We start from the raw sequence: 25104 nt of genomic DNA, 5'->3' as shown, positions 1-25104 counted from the left end.
GTGTGTATACTGTGCTATACTGTACACTGTGCTGTTTGTATTTGTGCATCTATAGTTAACAGTAGTTTTAAATACGTGTCTTGTGTGTGTGTACATACAGTAGGTGTTTGTGCCTGGGTTTGCGCGTGCGCGGCCCCTCGCAGCGTCAGTGGTTTTTCGGGTTGCTCCGACTTCTTTTGGCTGCTGTGAGTTCACTGTATTGTAAAGGGTACTGTGAGTCGTAGGAGGAGGGGGGGTTGAATAAGCAAAATTCTCCCGATAGGGCACACATCCGGAGACTCGACGGTCCTAATTTATCGCACCGCTTATCCTTTTAAAAACTGAGTTTTATTGTTTTTATTAATTTATTCTATTTCTTTCTTAGTTTATGGTTTACACTCTGGGAGGGCAGAAATGGCGGCCAACATGTACCGGGTCGGAGGTATGTATGTCAATGTGGATCTTTCTTTAATCAAACTGAAACCCTTACAGTTTTGCATCATATCGGTGTTATGTGTCGTTTTTGCGGTTCGTGTGCGTTTAATGGCGAGGTTCGACTGTGCCACACGAACAGAGATGCTTTGAGTTGATAGAGGAAGGTGAGAATTTCTAAATATTTGGGATTCAAAATGGGTCAGGCCTCGCGTCTGTCGTGGCCACAGCAGCTAGCCGCCAGCTTGCTAAATGGCTAGCTTACAATGTAAACATTTTTTCAATTGTCGGCATCTTTGGTGCCCTCTTAGCTTTTTGAACACTCGCATATACGAAGAACTGATGCAGACCATGATTTCACAACCAGGCACAATTTTAAAAGATTGTTAAAATGCTACCACAGGCAGTCTAAGGCTGCCTTTGTATTTGCCTCTTCTGGCATGCAGCCATTAGTACGAGTCCTTATTTAGCTAACGTTAGCAACAGCAAATGGCTTCACTGATTAGCATCACCGCTTCGACTCTCGTTTATTGTGTTTTAGCAACAATGTTGGTAACATAAGATGCAGGCATATGCCTCACTGCCCATCTACTTTTACTATAATTGGAATTAATTAGCTGATTGTGTTGCTGGCCGGCTAGCTAGCTCGTTAGCACTCCTGGCATTCAACATCCAAATTATTGTCTCGATTCATGGCGTCGTTGCGTCTGCTTGGATTAAATCTACACCTCTGTTAACACCTACCGAGCTTTGTTTCTTTACAAAAAATGATATACAGTAGACGCAGAATATGCCATATATGCGATGCATATCTTGACTTCCATGTGATATCTTTGGAAACACTTTATCACTGGCGTTTTTCAATGTTGATTTTTTTTAGTGAAGTGCTCCTGCCTGCTGCTTTCAGGTGCACTTTGTATATTTCAACTCCTCATGCGTATTCAAGTTTTTGCCCAGTCCTAACAACTTTGTTTTGCAACATGCAATGTTAAGCATAACTATTATTAATCCTGATGCTGCTGAACTAATGCAGAAGAAGGTATTATTTTACAGTACATTGTGAGCCCAGACAGTGTTATTGAAATATTAACATAATCATTACATCTCCCAATTAATTTCTGTAACATACTAAAGCAGTTTGGTAACTGTATTACAGGCTGTGAGAGTCTCACAGTATACATCTATTCACCTTGGGCTATGATGTTCTCCTTGGTGCACTCAGTTATCAGTAGATGGTCGCTGATGGTCATTGTGTGTGTGCTGGGTTGCATGAATAGCATGTTACTCAGCCAATATTGCCAGACAGTTATTCACAATGTAAATATTTAAATGTGTTTTCTCCTGCTGTATTACTATGAAAGAGAAGTAACCAGTGTGTGTGTGTGTTCCTGTTGCAGACTACGTATTCTTTGAGAACTCCTCCAGTAACCCTTACCTAATCCGTCGGATAGAAGAGCTCAACAAGGTAAAGAGATGTTTTTTGTGTCAATTTTGTATGTGTTTATGCCTGAGGGTGCATAGCTTGGATTCCTCTCCAGTCCACCCCCACCCCTTTCTGTTTGCTATTGTGTGTCCATTTTGTGACATTAAACACCAGACAGGTGTGTTCAACTGCCAGTAGCATACACCTGTTGGCTGTGTAGGTGTGGATGTTATTGTAATGAACACTTCAAATGGTAGTAGCTTCAGAATAGAGTATATAGTCTGATACTGTTTTGTCACTTGACTAACACAAAAACTATACATACATCTTTAATGCATGTGTGAAAGCTTTTCTTTGAGTTGAGATTGTCGGATAAATCCAGGTCTTTTTCTGTATGTGTGGGTGGGATAATATTAGATCAGGTCTGTATTACCCTGAAAAGTGTCTGAAGGGCTGTAGATAATAATCCAAATGTCTTTGGATTGGAGTGATGTTATATTTATTTATGCGACGAAGAGGAGAGATGAGGTAGCATAAACGTAATGTATGTATTTGTACACTCGCCCCTGTCTACAACTTCCACAGAAGAGCAGCCAAACTTTAAGGCTGCCACTTGGGGATACGTGGTTTCAGTCTTTTCAAATGCTGCACCTCCACATCCACTCACTCCACATCAGCCATGGCATTTAATACTAGCTGAGTCTTAAAGCCTGTCGGCCTAATTACATGGCAAGGCAGTAAATCAATCACTAGATCAAAAAACACAGTAGCTGCCCTGGTCAGCCTGTCATAGCAGCATAGCTTGACGAGTACACAAAGGGTCTCATGGAAAATTAGAGGGTTATGCAAGGAAGTGTTGCCACTTCTTTCAGTCAACCTGGATCTCTTTCTCTCTTTTTCTTTCTGTCTCTGTTTCAGACCGCCAGTGGGAATGTGGAGGCAAAGGTGGTTTGTTTCTACAGAAGGAGAGACATCTCCCACAGCCTCATCCAGCTTGCAGATAAACATGCAAGTGAGTAGTAAACACCTTTATGCTTTTTTAGACTCAGGCACACCAAACTGAAGGAAAAGGCAGCAACAAAGGCTGGCTCTGGCAGGTCAGAAAGCTGCATTCAAATAGACCACAAAGATCAATCAACCTGGAGGTGGCAGTAGTCTGTATTTGTTTATTGCAAATTATAGTCAAAGCAGCGTTTATTCACCAAGTTTACACCAGTCTTGCTCATTGCAGACAAATGGTCTCTAGTCTCTTCTTTCTGGATGTCTTTTGGTAAAAATATTATTTTGTTAAAATATGATAAAGATGAACGATAAGAAGGGCTTTCTTTGAGCGTCCCCTTGGCTTTATCTTTGTCTGCTTGTACGATGATACACTAAGCTTACTTCGGCTGATGGGCAGTCAGAGTGTTGAGTGGTGGCTTTTTGTTTACATGTCACAGATCACACCCTAAGCATTTATGACTTGTTTAAAACTGTGGACTAATAGATTAGATGAAAGGTTATTGAAATTATTTGGTGTTAGCTTTATAACTGTGGAATTTGATGTATTTTTGGTTATTAATTAGTTGGTCTTTTAGTCTTGTGGTGGCTACAAATAGTGAAAAGGGATGAATTCAAATATTTAAAAGGTTACAAAAAAGAATTGTGTATTGATTTATTATTAATTCACTAAAGGACATTTTACTACTAAGATGGCCCTGAGTATTTTTCAGCTAGAGTTGTAAAATAAGCCTGCTGCCACATGTCAAAGTGCAACCACCTATGTGCTCCAGTATGACTGAAAAAAAGTATGTCACCATTCATGCTTATATGACTTATTTTTGAGTGTACCAGTATGAGTTTAGTTTTGTTCCCTGACAGTTAGAATGGAGAAGGTGGAGATGAAGAGCAACAGGAGGCCTAGCGAACAATGCATTGTGTGCCCCAAACATTCTGTGTGCTGATTTTGCCAGACTCTAAACACAAAGTAACCTTAAGAAGAAAAATATGAACTATACAATCTGTAAAGACATACGCATTGATCGTATTGCTGTGCCAATTCTGGAAGCGGTGTTAAGTCATCATCTGCCAGCTGGTCAGAGAAACAGAGACTGAAATAACAATAAACTGTATCACTGCCTACCAAACTGTAAAAAAATAATCACTCGGTTAAAAGCTCAGATTAGTTGATAGGGAAAACAGCACAATAGTCACTAAATCTGATTTACACAAGTAGAACAGAATGTGCAGAGTTAAAAGCTGAAACTTACCAAAGTACTGATCTACAGATTGAGAAAAATGAGTGTGTTGTGGAAAATGATTTATTTATAAACAAGAGCACCGAAGTCAGAAAACTGAACTCGTGGCTGAGATTGAAAAAAGCTGCAGAAGTTACAGATACCCTTAAAGAGGTCAAAATTAGTGTCTCCAGCTGGGAGTCACATTCACACTGCTGCTGATAAACACTAACTGAAGTCATTTCAATCAGGACTAAATGCTATCATGTCCCACTGAGTTTCTCGTTCTGATTGCAGAATTACATCTGTTATTGTCCAGTATCTCCGGTTTTTACAGGGTTTTTGTGACTACACCTGGTAATAAATGTGTTTAATATAGTTCTAATTGCAGTTTATTCATTCCTAACTCGGCTGCAGCAAACCTGTTCGTTCAGTATTAATGGATGATTTGCCACTGCACAGCACATTTCTGAATACCATATGAAATCTGAGGGATACACTTCGATTACTAGTTTCTCAGTAAGTTGTCGGTCAGGTGCTTGCCTCTGTCTTGATACTATTTTCCTCTGTGTGCGCCTATTGCAGAGGAGTTGGAAGAGGAGAAGGAGAATCCAACAGAGACAGAGCTAACAGAAAAACAGAAACACCAGCTTCGCCACAGAGAACTCTTCCTCTCCAGGCAGTACGAGAGCCTACCGGCGACACATATCAGGTACGCACCACTGTCTACAGGCAGTGCCCATAGATAGTCACTCATTCAGCCATGGAAAAACAGCTCACTTCCTTTGATTGTGATTTATATGGTGCATCTCTTTCTCTATCAGGGGGAAGTGCAGTGTTGCATTATTGAATGAAACAGAAGCTGTTCTGTCATACCTTGAAAAAGAGGTGAGTGGAGAAAATTTGACGTCTCTTGCAGAGTCTGTAATTAAACCTGCCACTAGTTTTCACAATACTGTTGATGTTTTTTTTCTACCAAGTGTATGTTTTAAAAAATCTTTGTGTTAAAGAAAAGCCCAGAAATGTCTAAAAGAAGAGGTCAAGAGCTGCAACTCAAGACCACTGTCATAGTTGGATAAAGAGTGTATGCTAAAACAAAATGCAGCAGAGGGTAAAAATGCCTTGTTTTGTGCTTTTGGTTTTAATGTTAAAAATGCCAGATGTTGTTTTCTTCAGGATACCTTCTTCTACTCGCTGGTGTATGACCCAACACAGAAGACTCTGCTGGCTGACAAGGGAGAGATCAGAGTTGGACCCCGTTTTCAGGCAGACGTACCTGAAATGTTACAAGAAGGTATGTCACACAGTTTGGAGCAGATAAAACATCTGTTCGGTACAATTTAAGCATGTTATTTTCTCGAGGGGTTCATTATCATGAAGCTGCTGCTGCTTCTGTGTTTTGCAGGTGAAGCAGATGACAGGGACCAGTCCAAACTAGAAGAGAAGCTGTGGGATCCTGAGTGTCCACTCACCAACAAACAGATAGACCAGTTCCTAGTGGTGGCACGGTAGGTCACCTCTCTGTTTGTGAGGTTTGAGGCCCACGATCCCACCTGGCATCTCACCCCACATTTGCAAGCTCATGAAGATTTGCATGAATGAAGTTCATGAAAATCTTAAGCTTGAGCTTGTTCCATACTCCACAAGAACAGAGAAAATTGTTTGTGTCCCTGAGGTAGCAGGAACAAGAACAAAGTTTGCTTCGGCCTGGACTTTTTATACTTAACGTGAAATGTGTGGAATTCATCATATGATCCTCCCACTGCAGCTCGCTGTGTGTGTGTGTGCAGCGCGCAGGTTTTGAACACGTTTCACTGCTGAACAACGGCAGAAACAGCTGTCTAGGTGAACGTTATCTGCTTACCTGAATGAGGGATGATAAGAAGCTAATAATGTTCAGAGAGGTTGGCGCGTACGTGCTCATAGCATAATAAAAGATCGAACAATACGTCTGGCAAACAGTATTATTGTTTGACCTGTGTGTATTCTGTGCTGCTGGGGAAGCTTTTCTGCTTCTCCACACTGACCACGCCCACTCTAAAATCCCGGCCAATCACACAATAGTTCTTGGATCTGACTGAGAAAAAGGCCATGTGTCGAGAGCAAGCTGCGTCAAAGTGATGTCATTTTATTCTTGGAGCGCAGAGAACAAGAAGAGAGTTCTCTTTTCTCGTGCAGTATGGAACAGCCTTAACTCACTTGCATTTGACACTTTATGGACCCCTGCTGTTATGAAGTATGCAAAGTTGTACTCGGTTGTTTTGCCTGTGTGTAATAATGCAAAAAATGGCCGGAAGAATAATAATGCACATAGTCGTGGGGCTTATTTTCATTCCTATTCAGTGTAGAAGTGTGTACAGGTTCTGTTTATAGAAGATGGGTGAGAAATAATTAAAAACAATAACTTTGCTGTAAGCATGTTTGTAGCACCTTCTGTGCATAGGTAAATGTGCGTAGTGTTTATTCTGTGTTCATGTGTGTGTATTTTTGTGCTTATTTTGTAGGGCGGTCGGGACCTTTGCCCGAGCGTTGGACTGCAGCAGCTCAGTCAGACAGCCAAGCTTACACATGAGTGCAGCTGCAGCCTCTCGAGATATCACGCTGGTGAGTTTGGAAACACACGTTCACCCTGCAGAGTTTAAATCTCTGTTTAGATCGTTTAATTGTTACCCTCTCTCTCTCTCTGTGTCCGCTATTTGCAGTTCCACGCGATGGACACACTGCATCGCCATAATTATGATCTGTCCAGTGCACTGAGTGTACTGGTCCCAGCAGGGGGCCCCGTGCTCTGCAGGGATGAGATGGAGGAGTGGAGTGCCTCGGAAGCCGCCATGTTTGAAGAGGCACTAGAGAAATATGGAAAAGACTTCAACGACATCAGACAAGACTTTGTAAGTGTTGTTTTTAACACTGTGGGCTGTAAGAGGGAGGTCAGTTAGCATTTTGTTAAATATGTCCATTAGAAAGAAAATCAACCAGTCAGTGTAAACCCCAGTTTAAACCTGAGGTCTGGGGAGTTTTTAGGAATTTCTATAGAAACGTACTCCTCACTTAAAGGTAGGGTAGGAGATTTTGAAAACTCAGTGAGAGTCAGCCAGATTTCGAAAGTAAACACACGCCCCTTTCTCTCTGTGCTCACCCCGAAGCCACGCCTCCCAATCAGTCTGTGACTTCGGCCATCATGCACGTACCTGTCTGGTGCGCGCAGAGCAGGAAGAGAGTGACAACCAGCCAACTATACGTGCAGGGGCGCCTCGTAGGATTGGCTGATGTTTTTAGTGTTTTATAGCTTCCACAGATGATTAATATTCTTTGTTTTAAAGCGAAACTGCCGAACTAATCGGTTGCTATCGTATTGTAAAGAGAAGTTACACTAATTTAACAAAAAGTGCATCAGAATGAAATCTCCTACCCTACCTTTAAACTCAGTCATGGTTTCAGTCCATTGTATTCATCATAAATTTAAGCTGCTGTGGCTGCTATTCAGCAGAGGACAAAGGTATAAATTTTAATACTCACCTTCCAGTTTCATTAGATTCTGTTGAACCTGTATCCCTACAGACTACCTATACTGTACAATAAAGCCAGGAAATGGGTGTATGCGTTAGCACCAGGTGCTCATGAATACTTATTAACTGTGTGAATCGCTGTGTGTGTTTTTGTCTGGGGCTCAGATCGAAACAAAGGCAGTGGCAGCCTCAGCCTGTGTGGTCACGATGTCTCTCTCTCTCTCATGAATATACATGATGGCTTTTTCACCCAGATGGCAAGAACATGAGATATTAATATCATTAATTTGCTTGCTCTCTCTCTCTCTCTCTCTGTCTTTTTTGCCTGTCTCTGTCTCTCCTTATTTTTTCTCTTTGTCAAGCTGCCATGGAAGTCTTTGACCAGCATCATAGAGTACTACTACATGTGGAAGACCACAGACAGATACGTGCAACAGGTGAGGCTTCAATGTTTCCAGAATATTTTTTATTTTTTTGTGGAAGAACCAGACAGTACTCAGTTATAATCAGTCTATAGTGCTTTAAAAACTTTATACTGCCCAAAAAAGTATTTTAAGGTTCCTTTTTAGGTAGCCTAAACTACTGCAAAAATAGTTTGGAAGGAATACATCAAAATTTATTTTGATCCATAAGAGATTATTTTTTTCATTTAGATTGTCCCTTTTTCACTAAAGCCTGTTATCTCACGAGAACAGAGTTCTCGGGGACATAAACACAACTGTTTGGGTCCAATATAAAAATATGTGTTGGTGTTGTACGTATGTATACAGGTGCTGCGTACAGGAAGCGACCGTGACGCATATTTTGACAAAACATTAAAAGTTTTATTTTAATATCACAAGAGCATCTCCAAAGAAATAACTATTACTATGAAATAAACTAAATGAATAAAATAAAATACATTTAAATTAAACAGCCATTATTTATTCACATTATAAGTATTTTTTTCCAAAAATGAGCTTGCCACCTGGGAGCCACAACAGAGGGATGAAAGAGCCTCATGCGGCTCTGGAGCCACGGGTTGCCAACCCCTGGTCTAGGTGAACGCTATGTGTTTACCTGCATGAGGGATGATAAGCTAAAATCTCCACGCTCAATCTGCGTGTACGTGCTTGTAGCATGATAATAGATTGAATATTAGGTCTGCCAGACAGGAATTCTGCGCACATGAAGCTTTTCTGCTTCTCAACATTTCAGAATCAGAATCACAAATACTTTATTGATCCCAGGGGAAATTGCTTTCATTCCAGGTGCTCCATGTATACTCAAAAAAAACAGGTTAGAAATATAAAATAAGGTAAAGTAGTAAGTGTAAAATAAAAATTAAACCTAATAAATTCTAAACATTAATAAACATTCAAGTAAAATCCAGGCAAGTGAAGACTGATAGTCATATGTAATACAACTTGTACCGTGTGCAGTAAAATCTTGTCTACAATAAATCCAATATGGATGTCTACAATAAATCCAATATGGATATGATTGTTAGACAGTGTGTTAGATTTTCTGATCTCAGAGGGAGGAGTTGTACAGTTTGATGGCCACAGGAAGGAATGACCTCCTGTGGCGCTCAGTGGTGCATTTAGGAGGGATCAGTCTGGCACTGAAAGTACTCCTGCACCTCAGCAGCACGTGGTGGAGAGGATGGAAGCTGTTCTCCAGGATCCCCTGCAGCTTAGACAGCATCCTTCTGTCTGACACTGCTGTCAGGGAATCCAGCTCCACAACATCTTCTTCTGATCAGTTTATTGAGTCTGTTTGTGTCCGCTGCTTTCAGTCTGCTGCCCCAGCACACAACAGCAAACAAAATGGCACTGGCAACCACAGACTCATAAAAAATCCTCAGCATAGTCCGACAGATGTTAAAGGACCGGAGCCTCCTCAGAAAATAGAGGCGGCTCTTGCCCTTCTTGTAGAGGGCTTCATTCAGTCAAGTTTATTGTCCAACACCCCTCCCAGGTATTTGTAATCCTCAACAATGTCCACACTTTGCCCACTGTTGAAAACTGGAGCCGTGTGTGTCTTGGTCCTCTTCAGGTCCACAACCAGCTCCCTTGTCTTTGCCATATTGAGCAGCAGATGGTTCTGCTCACACCATGTGACAAAGCTGTCCACCACAGTCCTGTACTCAGACTCTCCACCTTTGCTGATACATCCCACTATGGCAGAGTCATCAGAAAACTTCTGAAGGTGACATGACTGTCTGGTAGCTGAAGTCAGAGGTGTAGAGCGTGAAGAGGAAGGGAGAGAAGACTGTCCCTTGTGGGTCCCCGGTGCTGCTGACCACTGTATCAGACAAACACCGCTGCATCTGCACATACTGTGGTCTACCAGTTAGATAATCCACAATCCATGACACAAGGGGGGGCTCTACCTGCATCGCTGTCAGTAATCACCCAGGAGAGCCAGCTTGATAGTGTTGAAGGCACTGGAGAAGTCAAAAAACATGACCCTCACAGTGCTCGCTGGCTTGTCCAGGTGGGTGTAGACACGGTTCAGCAGCTAGATCCTCAACTCCCAGCTGGGGCTGGTAGGCGAACTGGAGAGGGTCCAGGTGAGGCCTAACAGTAAGCCGGAGCTGTTCCAGAATGAGTCTCTCCAGGGTCTTCATGATGTGTGACGTCAGTGCCACTGGTCGGTAGTCCGAAGAACCACTGGTCCGTGGTGTCTTCGGCACCGGCACTATGCAAGACGTCTTCCACAGCACAGGGACCCTCTGGAGACTCAGGCTCATGATGAAGACCCGGTGAAGCACTCCACAGAGCTGGTCCGCACAGTCTTTGAGCACCCGAGGGCTTAAACCAGCAGGTCCTGCAGCCTTGCTGGTGGGGAGTTTGCTCAGCTGTCTTCTAGCATGGAGAGGTGTGAAGAGTGGAGACTGAGAGTGCGGAGGAGGGGAGTGCACAGACAGAAGAGGGCCGTTAGAGGAGGTGATTGGAGGTGGGGGTGGGGGGCCATTGTAGGTGATGGAGGCATCAAGAGGGGGGAGAGGAGGGAGCAGTGCAGGTTCCAAAACTGGAGAGTCAGCAGGGACCGGGACCGCAGTGTCAAAATCTGTTAAAGAACAGGTTTAATTCATTGGCGCTTTCCACGCTACCCTCAACCCCTCTGCTAGCTGGTCTGAAACCTGTGATGGTCCTCATACCGCTCCAGACATCCCTCATGTTGTTCTGCTGGAGCTTCCACTCCAGCTTCCTCCTGTAGTTTTCTTAGCCTCTCTGGTTTTCACCTTCAGGTCTCTCTGAATGGCCCTCAGCTCCTCCCTGTTGCCACCTCTGAAAGCCTGCTTCTTTTCATTGAGGATGGCTTTAATGTCCTTCATGTCTGTTGTCTCAAAGCAGCCCTGCAGTGCCAGACAGCTGTCCTCTGACCATCTCCTCACTTGTGGTCACAGGCAGCCTCTTAACCAAGGGCTCGTAACAGGGGGTGAGGTGAATCAAGCTGTGATCAGATCTTCCCGGGGGGGGGGGGGGGGGGGGGGGTGGGTACAGCTGTATGCATCCTTCACGTTTACATACAGCAAGTCCAGGGTCCTCTCCTCTCTAGTCTTACAGTCACATACTGGGTGAATTTAGGGAGTGTTTTGTCGATAAAGATGTGGTTAAAATCAGTCTAACATTTACCAGGCCCACTCTGAAATTCTGACCAATAACTCTGACCACAAATCTAGACATGATCAAGAAAAAAGTTCTGCCCACACAATGTATCGAGAATATGCTGCGAGAGCTCCCAAACCAGTGATCTGAGAACAAAGTGACACCATTTTCTTTTTGGAGCGCCGAGAGCCAGACCAAGTTTCCCTGTTCTCGCAGACTTTAAGATTGCTGCATATAGATGCAGGTATTTTTCAGCACAATAAAACCTATACGTGTAAGGCAAGTATTTATATTCTATAAGTTTTTCTATTCTATTAAAAAAGTCCTTTAACATTGGCACTAGGAGACTTTGACTTGGTGGTGTGGAATGTCAGTGCAGATTCTGAAGTCTTATAAAATTTATTCTAAAATAAACAATATGATCAGAATTGTGCCAATGATTTGCAAAAGTAGCCGACAGAAATGCACTGAAATCCATTCACATGTCATACCATTGTTGGCAGTCTAACCACTGCAGTGGGAGTAAAAGTTGATTGTATTTTTCCTCAGTAAATGCAAAAGCCAAATTTTCGTTGTTACACCATGTTCAGGAAATGTTGCCAGCAATTGATAATCTTGTTACAATTAATTGTTACTGGAGCTTTACTTTTGTGTCTAGTTTGGAAGAGGCTGTAAAAATGTGTGGACAGCCTCTTAAATGTGACAGGTTCAGCTGCATTAACTGTGTAAAGGTATTTAAGATGAAAATAGCAACCATAGTGTAAAGTGGTTTACTGACAACAAAGGGTTAACTATTTGTCTGCAGTGTTCACAGAGGAAGGTAGCTGCAAACTCGCATGCAAAGACAACAGGAAACGGCACCTTTAAAATGCACTGACACATTTCATGATCATAAATTCCTACTGTGCTGTTTTCAGGCTGCAGATTTGAAAGGTGTCTGAGGGGATGTTTGTTAAAGACATACAAACATGCTTTTGTTTACATTTGTTAATGAGTAAATGCTTTTGATTTATGGTGTTATTAATGAATAAACCTGCTGTTTCTCCATGAGCAGAAGAGACTGAAGGCAGCAGAGGCAGAGAGCAAACTGAAGCAGGTTTATATCCCAACATAGTAAGTCTCACCTTTCGATTTTTCAATATTTAAAGGTGTTATTACTGTATCCTCAGCAGCAGAGCGCTGCAGTCACTCTGTCTCTTAAACCTCTTCTTCCTCTCTCTGACAGTAATAAACCTAACCCCAACCAGATCTCAATGACCAATGGCAAGATGGCGACAGTAAACGGAGCAGGCCCTGGGACCTACCACACAGCGGGTGGGGGACGAGCCTGCGAGAGCTGCTACAGTGAGTTTACTTTCTGAGATTGAGTGTGTGTGGGCATGGCAAGTGTGAAATTAAATCACCAGGGCAGTGAAGAGAGATCAATTGCAAATGAAGTGTTAGACAGCTGAATGATTCAGTTTCACTCTGATCTTCTCTGCAATCTAAAAGCAACCAAGATGCCGAGTTCAGTTTTTTAGTATTATGTATTTATCTTAAGTTAGGTTTCAGCTGGCTTTAGCTTAATTTTAATTGTATTTTAGCTTATTTATTTGCTCAGGGCAGGTGAAATATTCAACTTTAACAAGATGTATTGCACATAAAGAATTGGAGTTTTCTATGTTATCACCGTGATTGTATGGAGTTGTCCTGTCTGTCATGTATGTATTGTACTGCAGCTGCTCAGCACCGTGCCCAAGACAAATAAATAAATATAGTTGTATATTTTATTGTATATTTGATTTGAGATTACTTTCTGTCCTCTGACAAGCACTGATGCATTTTGCACATTTACAGCCATGCAGTCAGCCCAGTGGTACTCATGGGGGCCTCCAAACATGCAGTGCCGCCTGTGTGTTTCCTGTTGGATGTACTGGAAGAAGTACGGTGGTCTGAAGATGCCGAGCAGAGCCGAGGGCCCAGAGGAGAGGACTTCTCCCAGTCCAGCAGGCAATGTAAGCTCGGTGAGAAAGCGCACACATGTGGGGATGGGGAGAGGGGTCTACTTAAGTGTTCATAAACCCTTAAGCTTTTAAGGAACAGTTTATTTGTTCATTCAGTTAGTATATTTCCTACAGTCTCTGGTGGCCAACAGGACAATATGCTGCTGTAGACAAGTCAGCAGAACATTATTACAGCTTACTGCCAGACAGTTTTTTTCCAAAATTGTATCATTCTACTCATTCTACTCGCAAAAACAGTCATTTTATTCTGCAGCTTTAAGGAGTTGCTGGCCTACTGCTGTATTTATTTGGTGTTTTAAACACAGTAATTTACATCTGAACAAACAGGCAGCAATAAACCAAGAAAACGTTGAATACTGTGAGATAAAATTACTCTTTTTGTCAATGGAGGCTAAAGGTTACATTTTACCATTTGAGGGCTGACAGCATGAGAAGGCAGATGATACTCTTAATATAGTGTGCACATTATCTGGTATTAATTAGGTGGGTCTATCAACCTTTAAGTAAGTACTGGATGTATTCACACAAGTGCAGGTAAACTGTAAAGCAATGCATAGAGCTGTCAACATCAATTATTCATGGAGCTCACAACATGCTGTGCTGTATCTCACATATTAGCTTGTTAATAATTTCACACACTCATTCCACTTTTGCTGTGTGAACATTTCCCAAGTGTGAATATGGTCTGGGGAGGAGAGACTATGATCCTTTTATTTTAAGTGGTAGTAAAATGACTTCAGACAACTGTCAGATATGTCTTACCACAAGTCTATGTGCAATTAGATATGTGATGCAGCCCAATGTAACAGAGCTGCAGTAAAAGCTCAACTTAATGGTTTTGGAGACTAGTGATATTCTGTGGCTCAAACTTGAAAAAATTCCAACCACAGTTTGGTTGCACCACAAACTGCAACATCCACAACTCACACTGAATCAACCTTTGTCCTTGAATGCGTTAAAACTGTTATGAAGACAAATATCCAAAAACTGGGTGAAGTTTCTGCGTTGCTGTGATAAATTTAGCAAATGAAACCGTGTTGGTTACATTCAAGTGTGAGTATTATTCTTACTCTTACTAAATCTGCTGCAACTCAGAAGAGAGGGTGCTGGCAGGTAGATTTGATGATGCCCTTTCAAAGTGTAGCTACACTCCAAGGAGCTGCATGTCTAGCTGTGGTTAATGTTAGTTATCTTTAAGCCTTCTGCGAGCCTTTGACATTGGTGTTCTTTGAAAATAAAAGATGTTTGAAAGACACTGAAGTGGGGCCTTTTGTGGAGGTAGCACAGTGGAACGCAGCTTATGCATTACACTGCTGTCTGTGAAGAGGCAAAATAATGATTTTCAGAGTGGCATTAAAGCTCAATCTCGGTGTGTGTAGGGTCTGATTCTGGTGAAGCGGACAATAGGCTGGACTAGGAGTGGGCTCTGTACCATTTTAAAAGTTCTCATCATGTCGTTGTTTCTCCATGTGTTGTCTCAGGAGGCCCGCTTGAGGGGTCACAGTCTTCGCCAATCCAACCACATGGTGCCAATGCGAAACAGTGGGAGCCCTAAGTCCTCCATGAAGACCAAGCAGGCCTTCCTGCTACAGGCCACCCGCCTCACCAAGCTGGCTCGGCATATGTGCCGTGACATCATCAAGCTGCGCCGCGCCGCGCGCCGGCCCTTTGTCCCCATTAACTGTGGGGCCATAAAGGCAGAGTGTAAGAGCTCTTTCAATTCCTCCTAACTTCTGCCACATGGACGCACACAGACACACACACCTGCAGACAAACCACACACACTCACCCACCACCCCTCCTCACCTCTCCTCACCCTGGCTGCCCCACCATCAACCTCTCCATCTCTTCCCCCTGTCAGTCTCTTTCGGTTTTTATTATTATTGTTATTATTATTATTTTGTTTTTTGTATTCTCCCACCCCCTGTTTCCAATAAAGACTGCCTGTCCTCATAACTATGAGTTTTGACCATCTTTTCATTCGTGTTTTTATTTTGTTTTTGTTTTTTTTTCTGTTTTTTGCTCACTGTGAACTGAAAGCTGAAAAGATTTAGGGTTTTTCTAAACACCTGCACAAATGCGCTCATGATAACTGACTTTGCTCCTGTCATTAACAAGTAGATTTTAAGAAGCCATTAAAAGTCATATTCCAGTCTGAGCTGTATATTTGCTGACGTTAGTTGTAGAAAGAGAATGTATTTTGCTAAGAGAGAGCTCTATTTTGCACGGCGCTCCTGGAATTGGCGCGCCCACTCTGCTGTCATGACTGAGCGAGTGTGTCTCAGCCACAAATGTAAAAACTAAACCTCAGCTTCCGTGTGTTTGCCATCACCATTTTTTTGTTTTTCACCTCACTGTTAATCATGTGTTTTTGTGACGAAATGAATTGTTTTGGATTTGACTGTGAGCTTGCTGAAACTTGAAAAAAGTGAGGTTTAAAGAGAAGGCTTGATAACCTGTAGCTGCTCTTAGCTGTTGGCTGCATCGCCCACTGTAGCACAGGCTATAAGGAGCCCAGGAACCCTCATCATCCATCCTGTTGCCTCCTCCTTTATCCTGTGAATCCTGCCGCTCAGGATTTGCTGCTCATTTCCCTCCTCATCTTTTCATTTTCTAACTACTGGCGATATTCTCATCTCACCCTCTTCTACCTCTTTTTTGCTCTTTTTCTTTCATTACTGTGTGAATGTGAGAGTAGACCTCAAATAAAGTCACACCTGAAAGCATCTCTTCCGAGTCCTTGTGCTTCATGTGTCCGTGTTATCTGTCCATCAACTCCACCACACTCAGAGGAGCGACTACCCCAACCTTCCCAACCCCCCTCTCTGGCATGGACTCATAATGGCTCCACATTTTGATGTATGTGTGTGGGGTTTTTTTGTTTGTGCATGTGAGCATGAGCTGACATCTGTATGTGCATGTGGGGGAAGGGGTATTTGCACATTAATACCTTTGCAAGAAGAGGTCATTTTCATCTGCAAAAGATGTCCTTGGTCACGTAGAGGAACAGAGGGTGTGTGTGTGTGTGTGTGCGCGCAGACACTCCTGACTGATTTAAATTTCTGTGTGTAGACATGTTAAGGGTGTCTGAAGGGCAGGGGACTCGCCTACCCAAAACCAGAGCCACCCAAAGGAGCACGCTGACCAGTGTTGTGCAGTTTCTAGGTAAATACACGCACACAATCAATAATTTGCTGTGTTAAGGTGATCAATAGGAACCACTTGATGCAGCCCCAGTGTGGTGTCTCTTCCAGAGTCCCGCCCGGCGACCCAGGCCCCTCGCTCCCACCGCACTCCAGGGCTGCAGACGCCTCCTCCTCGACGCCTCCTCTCCTCCCTCCCACACGGCCCCCATGGCATGCTGGGGAAGCGCAGCTACCATCACCACAGCAGGGCTGACCCGGACAGGCGCTCAGGTACACGAAACACACACAGACTGCTTAACTTATTCCACCGAAATAGACTGTTATTGTATGATTTAAAGGAACAGTTCACCCCAAAATCAAGTTTGATAATTTTCTCTAGCATGCAGAGCTATTTATCCATCTAGATTACTGTAGTTTAGGAATAATATGAATTTTTTATTTTGGGTGAGCTGTCCTTTTAATCCTCTCCAGAAGCAGAAAGTTATTACTAGATTCTGTTAAAGCCCCCCTCCAAACCGTAATTAGAAACTGTATCCCCTCTTTCTTTAAACTGCTCGTGATGTGAATTAACCTTGGGGGCCCAAACAGTATTGATATCCAATGTGTTTTTTTGTCATCTTTTTTTGCTTAATACAATCAGATTAGGAGTTGATAACCTTTTCTGCCATTTCTTATCTAAACTAGCTCGTTGGAGAGAATGACAACTAATTCTAATGAAAACGAATCAGCAGATGGGGGTCATTTGGATAATTTGGATGATTCAACTTCAGTCTGACACTTTGTTTTTTATTGGTAACTTCACTATTTCTACTGATATTGAAACATTTGCTGCACCACTTATAACTAGGAAAAGTCACAAACTAATCAATACTTTTTCACAACTGACAGATTCCCTCATGCGTACTTTGCATCTTTCTCTCACTGCTGTGGCTTTGTTTTTGCAGAGAACCCTGGTACAACAGGTGGACCTCTCATGGTGCGTCTCTGTCTCCTTTATTTGACATTTTACCGCACAGCTGCTTCATTGACTATTTTAATAAAATATTTGTCTTTTTTGCAGCATAATGGACGCAGCAGCGGCAGTGGGAACACCCGGGGTGGTGTAATGATCCGCAAGAGACGCCCTAACTGGATTGATGCCCCCGATGACAGCTTCTTCCTCGTCACCCGGGAGACCAGGTAAGCAAAGGTGACCTTTTATTGACCTCTGCATGATTCCATGTGTGTGCGTGTGTGTGTGTGTGTTGGCAAAGGAAGTGATGCTGACAGTCGAGCAATAGCAGTGACAGGAAATTATTTTTATCCTGTGGTGACTTCAGTTAGCTGCTGACTGTGATGTCTGCATTGGGTATACAAAACACCTGTCAAAGACGTCTGCTCAGAGTTTGGGACTCATTCTTAAAAATTCCTGTTCTCTTTGCAACATGGAAACATTTTAGGTTCCATTATATTGAAATTTGACAGTATTCCACCAGTATTTGTCATCAATGTCTCTGTCCACACCGACCAAAAGCCTCTGCAGGTGCTCAGAAGTCTCTGCTGCCTGCACATTGTTCTGAGATGTGCACACCAGAGTTCAGAAGATGTTGTAAGAGATACTGTACGTATCTGAATGTTATTCTGTCGATACTTTAAATACAATAAAGCCACCAGGGTGCCCGTGCCGACATTTAAATGCCATCAGGAGTTCAGGTCTGAATGGGACTTAAGCTAAATCTGAGGGTGATGAGTGTTAGTGTCATGTGGTATAAACATCCAAGTCCACTCCTGATGAATTGGATTCATTTGGTGATAACCAATCTGTCATAACTTCATAAATGTGATTTGGTTTGTAGGTATTGTAGATCTGTGCTAATAAGAATATATTAGCATGCTTACTACAAAGATAGGTGCACATGGTGGGGATTACAGCCAAGACTCAAATGGCATACCGTACTTTCATACTTACATGTGCTGTTTTGTGTTTTTGCTGCGAGGTATACAAACCTAACCTAGGCTGTGTGTACCATGTAAATGGACCTGACTGGGTGCCATCTTGAAAGCAGAAGGGATCACCATGTAAACATTATGTTATTAACATCATTGCAATGTGTTGATTATACTCAAAGCAGCACTATAAAATATTGTCAGCTGTATACATTAGTCGGTTAAATCATATTTCCATAACCCAGATACATGTAAATTCTGACATTTGCTTTATTTTAACAACTCTTCTGACCCAAAAGAACATGTCATTGTGAGTATATCAGTCATATCATTTCTATAAATGTAAGTTAGGATTTGCCACAGCAACATTCAGCACAAAAAAAGAAAGAATTTTTTTTATTATTTTGAACACAGACATCCCTTTGTGTTAGAGATGGCTCTTAAAACAATCATAGTCCATTCAGCTTTAAAACACTGACCTGCACTACATTTTCGCTCACTTTCTCACACAAGCTTTTGAAGGTTTGCACGTCCGCATGTGAGTAAGAAATATGTTCTCCCATTAAGCCTGTGTCTAAATGAGCCATGGCACCAGGCTCTCACAGCCGCTCTCGGACTGCCGTGGCTAAAATTAGAGCGGCTAACTGGTGCAGATGGAGCCAGGCACTGCTGGGTCCTGAGTGGAAATATCATTACCACATTAACCATGGCTACACTTGCATGGATCACTCACTCAAAACCAAGATGGACATGGCTGCATGTGTCAGTCCCTGTCTGAAAAAGACAGCATCATCTGCATTCCCATTCTTACGTCCTTCAGTCTCAGACAAAAAGACATTTATAGATCTGATCTGAGTGGGGGGGTGCTAATGAGAGATGATCGGAAGTTTCATTTTCTCCCCTTCTCTGCCTCTTTATCCGTCTCTCGGTGTGATGAAGAGCACAGCGTGTCACAGAGGGAATGAGTGGGAGTGATCTCCCACTCCTTCAGGGAGGACAGAGAGATAAATGGAAACAGAAATAGAGATGACAAATTAACACTTTCATTAACAGAGGGAACACAGTATGTCACAGGGTGGTATATAAAACAACCAGGGTTTCTCTGGGTGGTTAAACATGTCAGGGGATCACCAGAGATGGTGCACATCATACTCTGGAGTACATCAGCAATCCATAGAAGGTTTCATGGTGTTGCATAGTAGTTCCTATTAAATATTTAGATGTTATACATCTGACTGTCAGTGCAGTTTCAGCCCGTCCTTGCCTTAAAGATGCACACTCTTGGTGGTATAGTGCATGTGGTGGGGTTAGGTTTTTTAAATCCAAACTATGATGTTAAATTTAACCAAATAGTGACTGAAGTCCTATCCTTCTTATAGGAAATAAAAATACTGAATGTATAGAGGACTTTTCTTTCACATAGCTGCAGCTACAGCCAGACCTCTGTTCTTTTTTTTCAGATCATGAAAGACACAAACTGCCACATTCTCAACTCCAAAAATAATCGTCAGACATCATATATTAGATTATTATCCTCTTGCCATTGACACTGACATGGTCTGCATCACTGGAGGGGGTGGGGCCTCACCCTGCCACTCCTTCAGTGATGCCTGAGGAGCTTATTGTAAGGACATTGTAAGTGAGCCCATGGTGCAAAAACACTTTGGGACACTATTTAATTTCTCAATGGCATTATTGCTGTGTAATTGTCACTACACATTCAGTTAGACTACAACATGGCGAACACACTACGTTGTGAACTCAGACACACACTTGGTAACCATGGTAACCAGGAAGTGTATTGAATTTTTACACCATTTCACATTTTTCTTCTACTTCTACTACTAGTTTTTTCCTTATTATTATTAACAATAGGAGACCAATGGTAAAAAAAAACAGAAATGTTAATGAGCCAGCCTGATATGTTTGAGGATGGATCTCTGTGTTTGCTTTCCTCCTCCCAGCAGCCAGCTGAACAGACAGGCAGCAGAGCTCTACATAATGTGCCATTCTGTTCCCCCATGTGAAGTAATCAGTCTGCAGGGAAGTGTGTGTGTGTGTGTGGGGGGGGGGGGGGGGGGTGCACATAATTGCTGCATGCACATTCAGACACATTCACTCTTCTTGTACAACACAGAGGCACATAATGGTCATGGCCATGTTATTAGCAACAGGGATCTGCAGGAAAAAACATTCAGTGTGCCTGAAGGGGGCGACGAATAATCACCTCATGCATTGTGTTTATATACCTTGCATTTATCTCCAGTTGAAAAACATTAGAGCTGCTTCCATTTTTTTTCTTGTGGGCTGCTCAAAGTGTCTTTCTGTCAGAGCAGGCAGCCCACTGCTGTCTGGGAATCCTCCTGCAGAGACAGCCCCCTCTGTTAACTACAGAAACAGGCGTCATGTTTGTGCCTCTGCTCCTGATGCTCAGTAAATGCTGTGCCGTCCTTCAGTGAATCCTCCTGTAATGAAAAGATAATGTTTCTATTTACTTTCTCGGCAGCCTGGGACTGCAGTTCGGTGCCCTCCAGCTGAACTGTTGTGCTCATATTAAATCACGTAAACTTTAAACTCCTCTCTCTTATGAGTTTTTGTCTGAAATTGATCGATCTGTTGCTGTTGAAGCTTAAATAAAGATTACAGAAAATGAAAGTAATAGAGGCACTCCTGGCTCTGTAAACATGTGATGACAGCTGTTTTCCAAGCTCAGTCAGTGTAACTTGCTGACCCTGCAACATCGTGAAGTTGTGGACAATACTAAATTTAACATGCACACAATTAAAAAAAAATCCCTCAAACGTGGAGATTTTACTGTTTATAACCTTGTCTCTCGTCTCCTTCCAGGCGGGCTCGACGAATGCTGTCGCGCTCACAGCTGAGGCATGCCTGCCGCCAGCCCTGCGAGCAAATCACCCTACGCAGGGTCTCCCAGGGCCCACCGCAGGGGTTGGTCCTGGCACCTCCGCACCCTCACCCCAGCCTGAGGATGCGAGGCCCCATTGTCATCCACGACTGATCGCATACAGGACTCCCTGACCTCCTGCAGACACACTAATCGACTCTCTTCCTGTTTTCTCATTAGATCCTCCACCTTTCTTTGCTTTTTCCGACCCCTGACAACACTTAAGCTGTCTAACTGTTTGACAACAGAAGGATGCGACAAGCCCTGATGCAATAGAAACAGAAAAAACCTGACCTGACTGCAGTGCTGCCTGTCTTTAATCCCCTGGGAATGTGTTTGTATATACTGCATCTGAGAGCGAGTGTGTGTGTGTGTGTGAGTGCTGTGCATAATGACAGAACTTTGTGTGACCTTTGTATTGATGGTGAATTGTTGTGAAATTTTATCAGTTTGTTATTTTTGGGGTGGGGGCATGGGGCTGGATTAAAGATTTGGACACATGTCCACTGCTGACATAAAAAAAAAAGACAATGTGCACTATACTGAACTGAACCAGCAGCCTTTAGGACACGGCTGCATTACATTGTGCTTCACACTCAGTTTTTTCATGCTCATGTTGAAGTCTTTAGATAAATGAGCTGAAGCTGGTGTTGAAGAATGATGACCCGGAGACATCGTTTAGCAAACCCCCTGTGTATCTCAAAAAGCTGCCAGTTGTTCATGATAAATCTGCTGGTTTGAAAATATAGAAATAGAGAACCAGCTTACATCAAACAGCATAAAGCCTCCTAATGTATAATATATTGTATATCTCATTGCAGCACTGTAAATTCTACTCATCCTATTTCTATGGCCGATCTACCTAGCCCTGACATGGGTACTAAAACACTTCTTTTGCAGCAGAAAAGGGCATGGATCTGTCATATTTCCCTCTAGGCTGTGCTGCCTGGCAACTTTTTGAGGCAAAATCAGTACATTTTCTTTATTTATTTAGCTTGTTCTTAAAAGGTTTGATGGGTAAAGGTTCTGTAACAGCTCATTTTAATGTAAAGAACTCAGGGCTGCTCCTGGTTCAGTGCTTGTTATTAGCTTGCTAGCAAACTGTGTTAATAGATAGCATCATGTACTTTATCCAAACTCTGAGAGTTTATCAGGCTGGAAAAAGTGGCAAGCTTGCATTTAGAAAATTCAGCTAACATCACAAAGTAACACCATATCCATGCGCTGTATCTAAGTTAGCTGGTTAAGCTTATGCTACTTGTTTGCAGATGTTATCACTGTCAAAATGCAAATTCATTAAAACTCCCAGGTTTTATCTAATTGGTAAATTGGCTAGCTTGCAGTTAGCAAAAATACATTTTCAGCTAATGTCACAATGTAATACCATATCCATGCACTGTAACTAATTTATAGCTAGCTGGTTTTACTAAAACTGATTTTGTGCCTATGTTATCACTAACTTATCTTAGCTTGCTTGCTCACTAATGTCATTAATAGCAAAATACTGTCTGTACTGACTAAACAATGGCGTGCATTCATCTTTCTTTGTGTTTCTATGGTTAGCAAATTGGCTAGCTTGCCATTAGCAAATTACTTAATGTCACAAAGTAACCTTAGAGCCATGTAGTGTAGCTACGTTACAGCTAGCTGGCTAAACTTCCCTTGCTTTGTCGCTAATCTGTAAAATGGTAACAAAATGCAGTCTGAGCTTTCCATAACACAACCCACAATACAAATTTATGAATTAACCCAAACAATGTAGATTATAGGCAACCACAAAATACAAATTTCATAACTTTACTTTCTGCTAAGTGTGATGGAGGGCAGGAATGATTATTTAGGTAGCAGTAACCGCACCGAATCAGTCCATCCTTGTAGCATTCAATACAACTTGTTCTCATAATAATACTCAGGTATTAAAAAAAGCCCACTGCTAGGTACTCAAATTGGAACCATGACACAGTAAGACATTGACCTGATTGAACTGCTGCCCAGGAAGTTTCAAGTGTGAGCAGCAGGGTGCAGGGTGCAGTTCACTTAATGGCCACAGGAGTCACTATTACCAAGAATACATAATTTCAACACCTTTGAAGCTAACAAAACTAGCATTTTTTCCTGTTTTAATGTTTCTCCCTATTGCCTCAGAAAATTGCTGGTTATCCACCCACAGCCTTCAGGTGTGTTTATTCTAAGTTTTTAAACTGGCTTCGCCACCGCATGTCTTTGAGGTGAGAGCCTTCGCTGACCGATGGGGGTCACATGATTTCCTCTCTTTCATTCAGAATGTTTATGTTAGTGTTTCCTGTATGTCATGTGTTGAATTATGAATATGCTGACAACAATAAAAAGAAAAAAACAACAACAGAGCAGCCGGAGTGTGGTGTCTGTTCTCAGGGAGTCATGTCGCTGGTGTCTACCAATCACCTACTCCATCTATCTCTCCATGGCTCTTTGTATGGCTCTTGAGGGGGAGTGTGATGGATGGGGCCTGATACACATTCTGTGGCCTATGCCACAATATATAGTTTGACAGACACGTGAGGAATGCGCTCTAGTGTCAGCTTGCCCTTAGCTATGTCGCTGTGTGTGTGTGTGTATACAGGAGAAATGCTGCAGTAGATGCAACGACTTTTATTTCTTCATAGATGTTGTTTTGAGTAATAGTAACTAGTTTTCATTCATTTTGATCAATGAATTTTTCATTCAGGCATTTCGAACATTATGAGGGGTCCCTGAACGCAACACGTGAGTCTGTGGGAACAGCTACGTGTCTCAGCTCTTTGTGGCCAGCGTACAGAGATGTTATCATGCAGTCTTGATATTTTGACTCGCTGCACCTGAAAACTATTTTTTTGAAAAAAAAGTATCAAAATAAAACACATCAAGTCTTTGTTTTGGCCTTAAACCGATTTCCTGGCCGCTTTCCGCCGAAGCTCCAGTGGCGCAATTGGTTAGCGCGCGGTACTTATATGACAGTATTCAGCGAAGCAATGCCGAGGTTGTGAGTTCGAGCCTCACCTGGAGCAGAGTTTTTAGCACAACCTTCACCCGGTGGCTGCAGTTTAACTCATTTCATGTCCTGAACAACGCTTACACCAATCAACCCCTCATGAGTACCTCAACTTAACACCCTGCATTCTTACTTCTTGTGTGAGTACACTTTTACCATACGTATTGTTTTTGTTTTAAATACTTTTTAACTAATGTATTTTTTAACTAGAATTCAGATTACATGTGTAATATTGCAAACGTTATTGGATCAGGGTTTAATTCAAATAGAATAAACAAAAATTAGCTAAAATGTGCTCATTTAAAAATGTTTCTGAACATTTTTATACATAATTTTAATACGTTGTCAAATAATGACAAAATAATGATATTACAGTAACTTATTTAGTTGTCAGTTATCAAAAAATGCGTATTCTTAATGATAACATTTTAGACCATCGTGTATTAATAATTTAAAGAATATAGAAAAAATATCATCTGCTTCTATCCCGTTTTGTTGCTCAGTAACGCCTCCTGTCCGCCAACAGGCGTGGGTGGTGCTGCTTCGCTGTGAAAGCAGGTGTCTACCACTAGAGGGCGGTGTAACTACAGAAAACAGGCTAGAACTCCTGTGAATCTCAATTTAAAAAAGCATCAAAGAGATATACTATATTTATGGCTGATGGAAAGATGTGCTCATCCTTATTAAATATTACATATATGACATTTTAAATCCTGTGATTCCGAAAATGTCACACACACCTTCAGAGATGTCCCTGCAGCCTTAGTAAATCTGTTATCAAACACACTACCCAGCTCTTTAATCTTTTTTAAGATGTAATTTTCACAACCGTTACAAGCTGTATACACATCTCAATCTGTGTGTGTGTGTACTTTGTGCAGGTCTGTCACTCTAAGCCCTCTAAAGCTGGGAATGAACAAGCAGAAGATTGCAGTAATGATGTGACCCAGATGTCCCTG

The 25104-nt window shown here is 42.2% G+C and overlaps 1 protein-coding gene and 1 non-coding gene across 3 annotated transcripts; both read left to right on the top strand.

Annotated features, from left to right (window-relative positions):
* The first annotated feature begins 133 nt into the window (after positions 1-133).
* Positions 134-22057, top strand: mta3 (metastasis associated 1 family, member 3). Of its 2 annotated transcripts, XM_028431136.1 has the most exons (19): positions 192-421; positions 1809-1876; positions 2753-2846; positions 4636-4762; positions 4875-4938; positions 5227-5344; positions 5456-5558; positions 6555-6654; positions 6753-6941; positions 7922-7996; positions 12210-12268; positions 12381-12499; positions 12992-13149; positions 14640-14862; positions 16231-16323; positions 16413-16574; positions 17249-17280; positions 17365-17483; positions 21078-22057. In XM_028431136.1, the coding sequence occupies exons 1-19, from the start codon at positions 394-396 to the stop codon at positions 21247-21249; spliced, it is 2103 nt and encodes a 700-aa protein (XP_028286937.1). In that variant the 5' UTR covers positions 192-393; the 3' UTR covers positions 21250-22057. The 2 variants fall into 2 exon arrangements, with proteins under 2 accessions (XP_028286936.1, XP_028286937.1); XM_028431135.1 differs by lacking the exons at positions 16231-16323; positions 16413-16574; positions 17249-17280; positions 17365-17483; positions 21078-22057 and adding an exon at positions 134-185 and having other exon boundaries at positions 365-421; positions 12992-13158; positions 14640-15120.
* Positions 22058-24067: 2010 nt separating this feature from the next.
* On the top strand, positions 24068-24161 carry trnai-uau (transfer RNA isoleucine (anticodon UAU)). Its single transcript has 2 exons — positions 24068-24105; positions 24126-24161. It is a non-coding gene; the product is annotated as a tRNA-Ile (tRNA).
* Positions 24162-25104: the final 943 nt, after the last annotated feature.

Source organism: Parambassis ranga, chromosome 19, assembly GCF_900634625.1.
Source record: "Parambassis ranga chromosome 19, fParRan2.1, whole genome shotgun sequence".
Taxonomy (NCBI): domain Eukaryota; kingdom Metazoa; phylum Chordata; class Actinopteri; family Ambassidae; genus Parambassis; species Parambassis ranga.
This window is presented reverse-complemented; position numbering and strand designations above follow the sequence as displayed.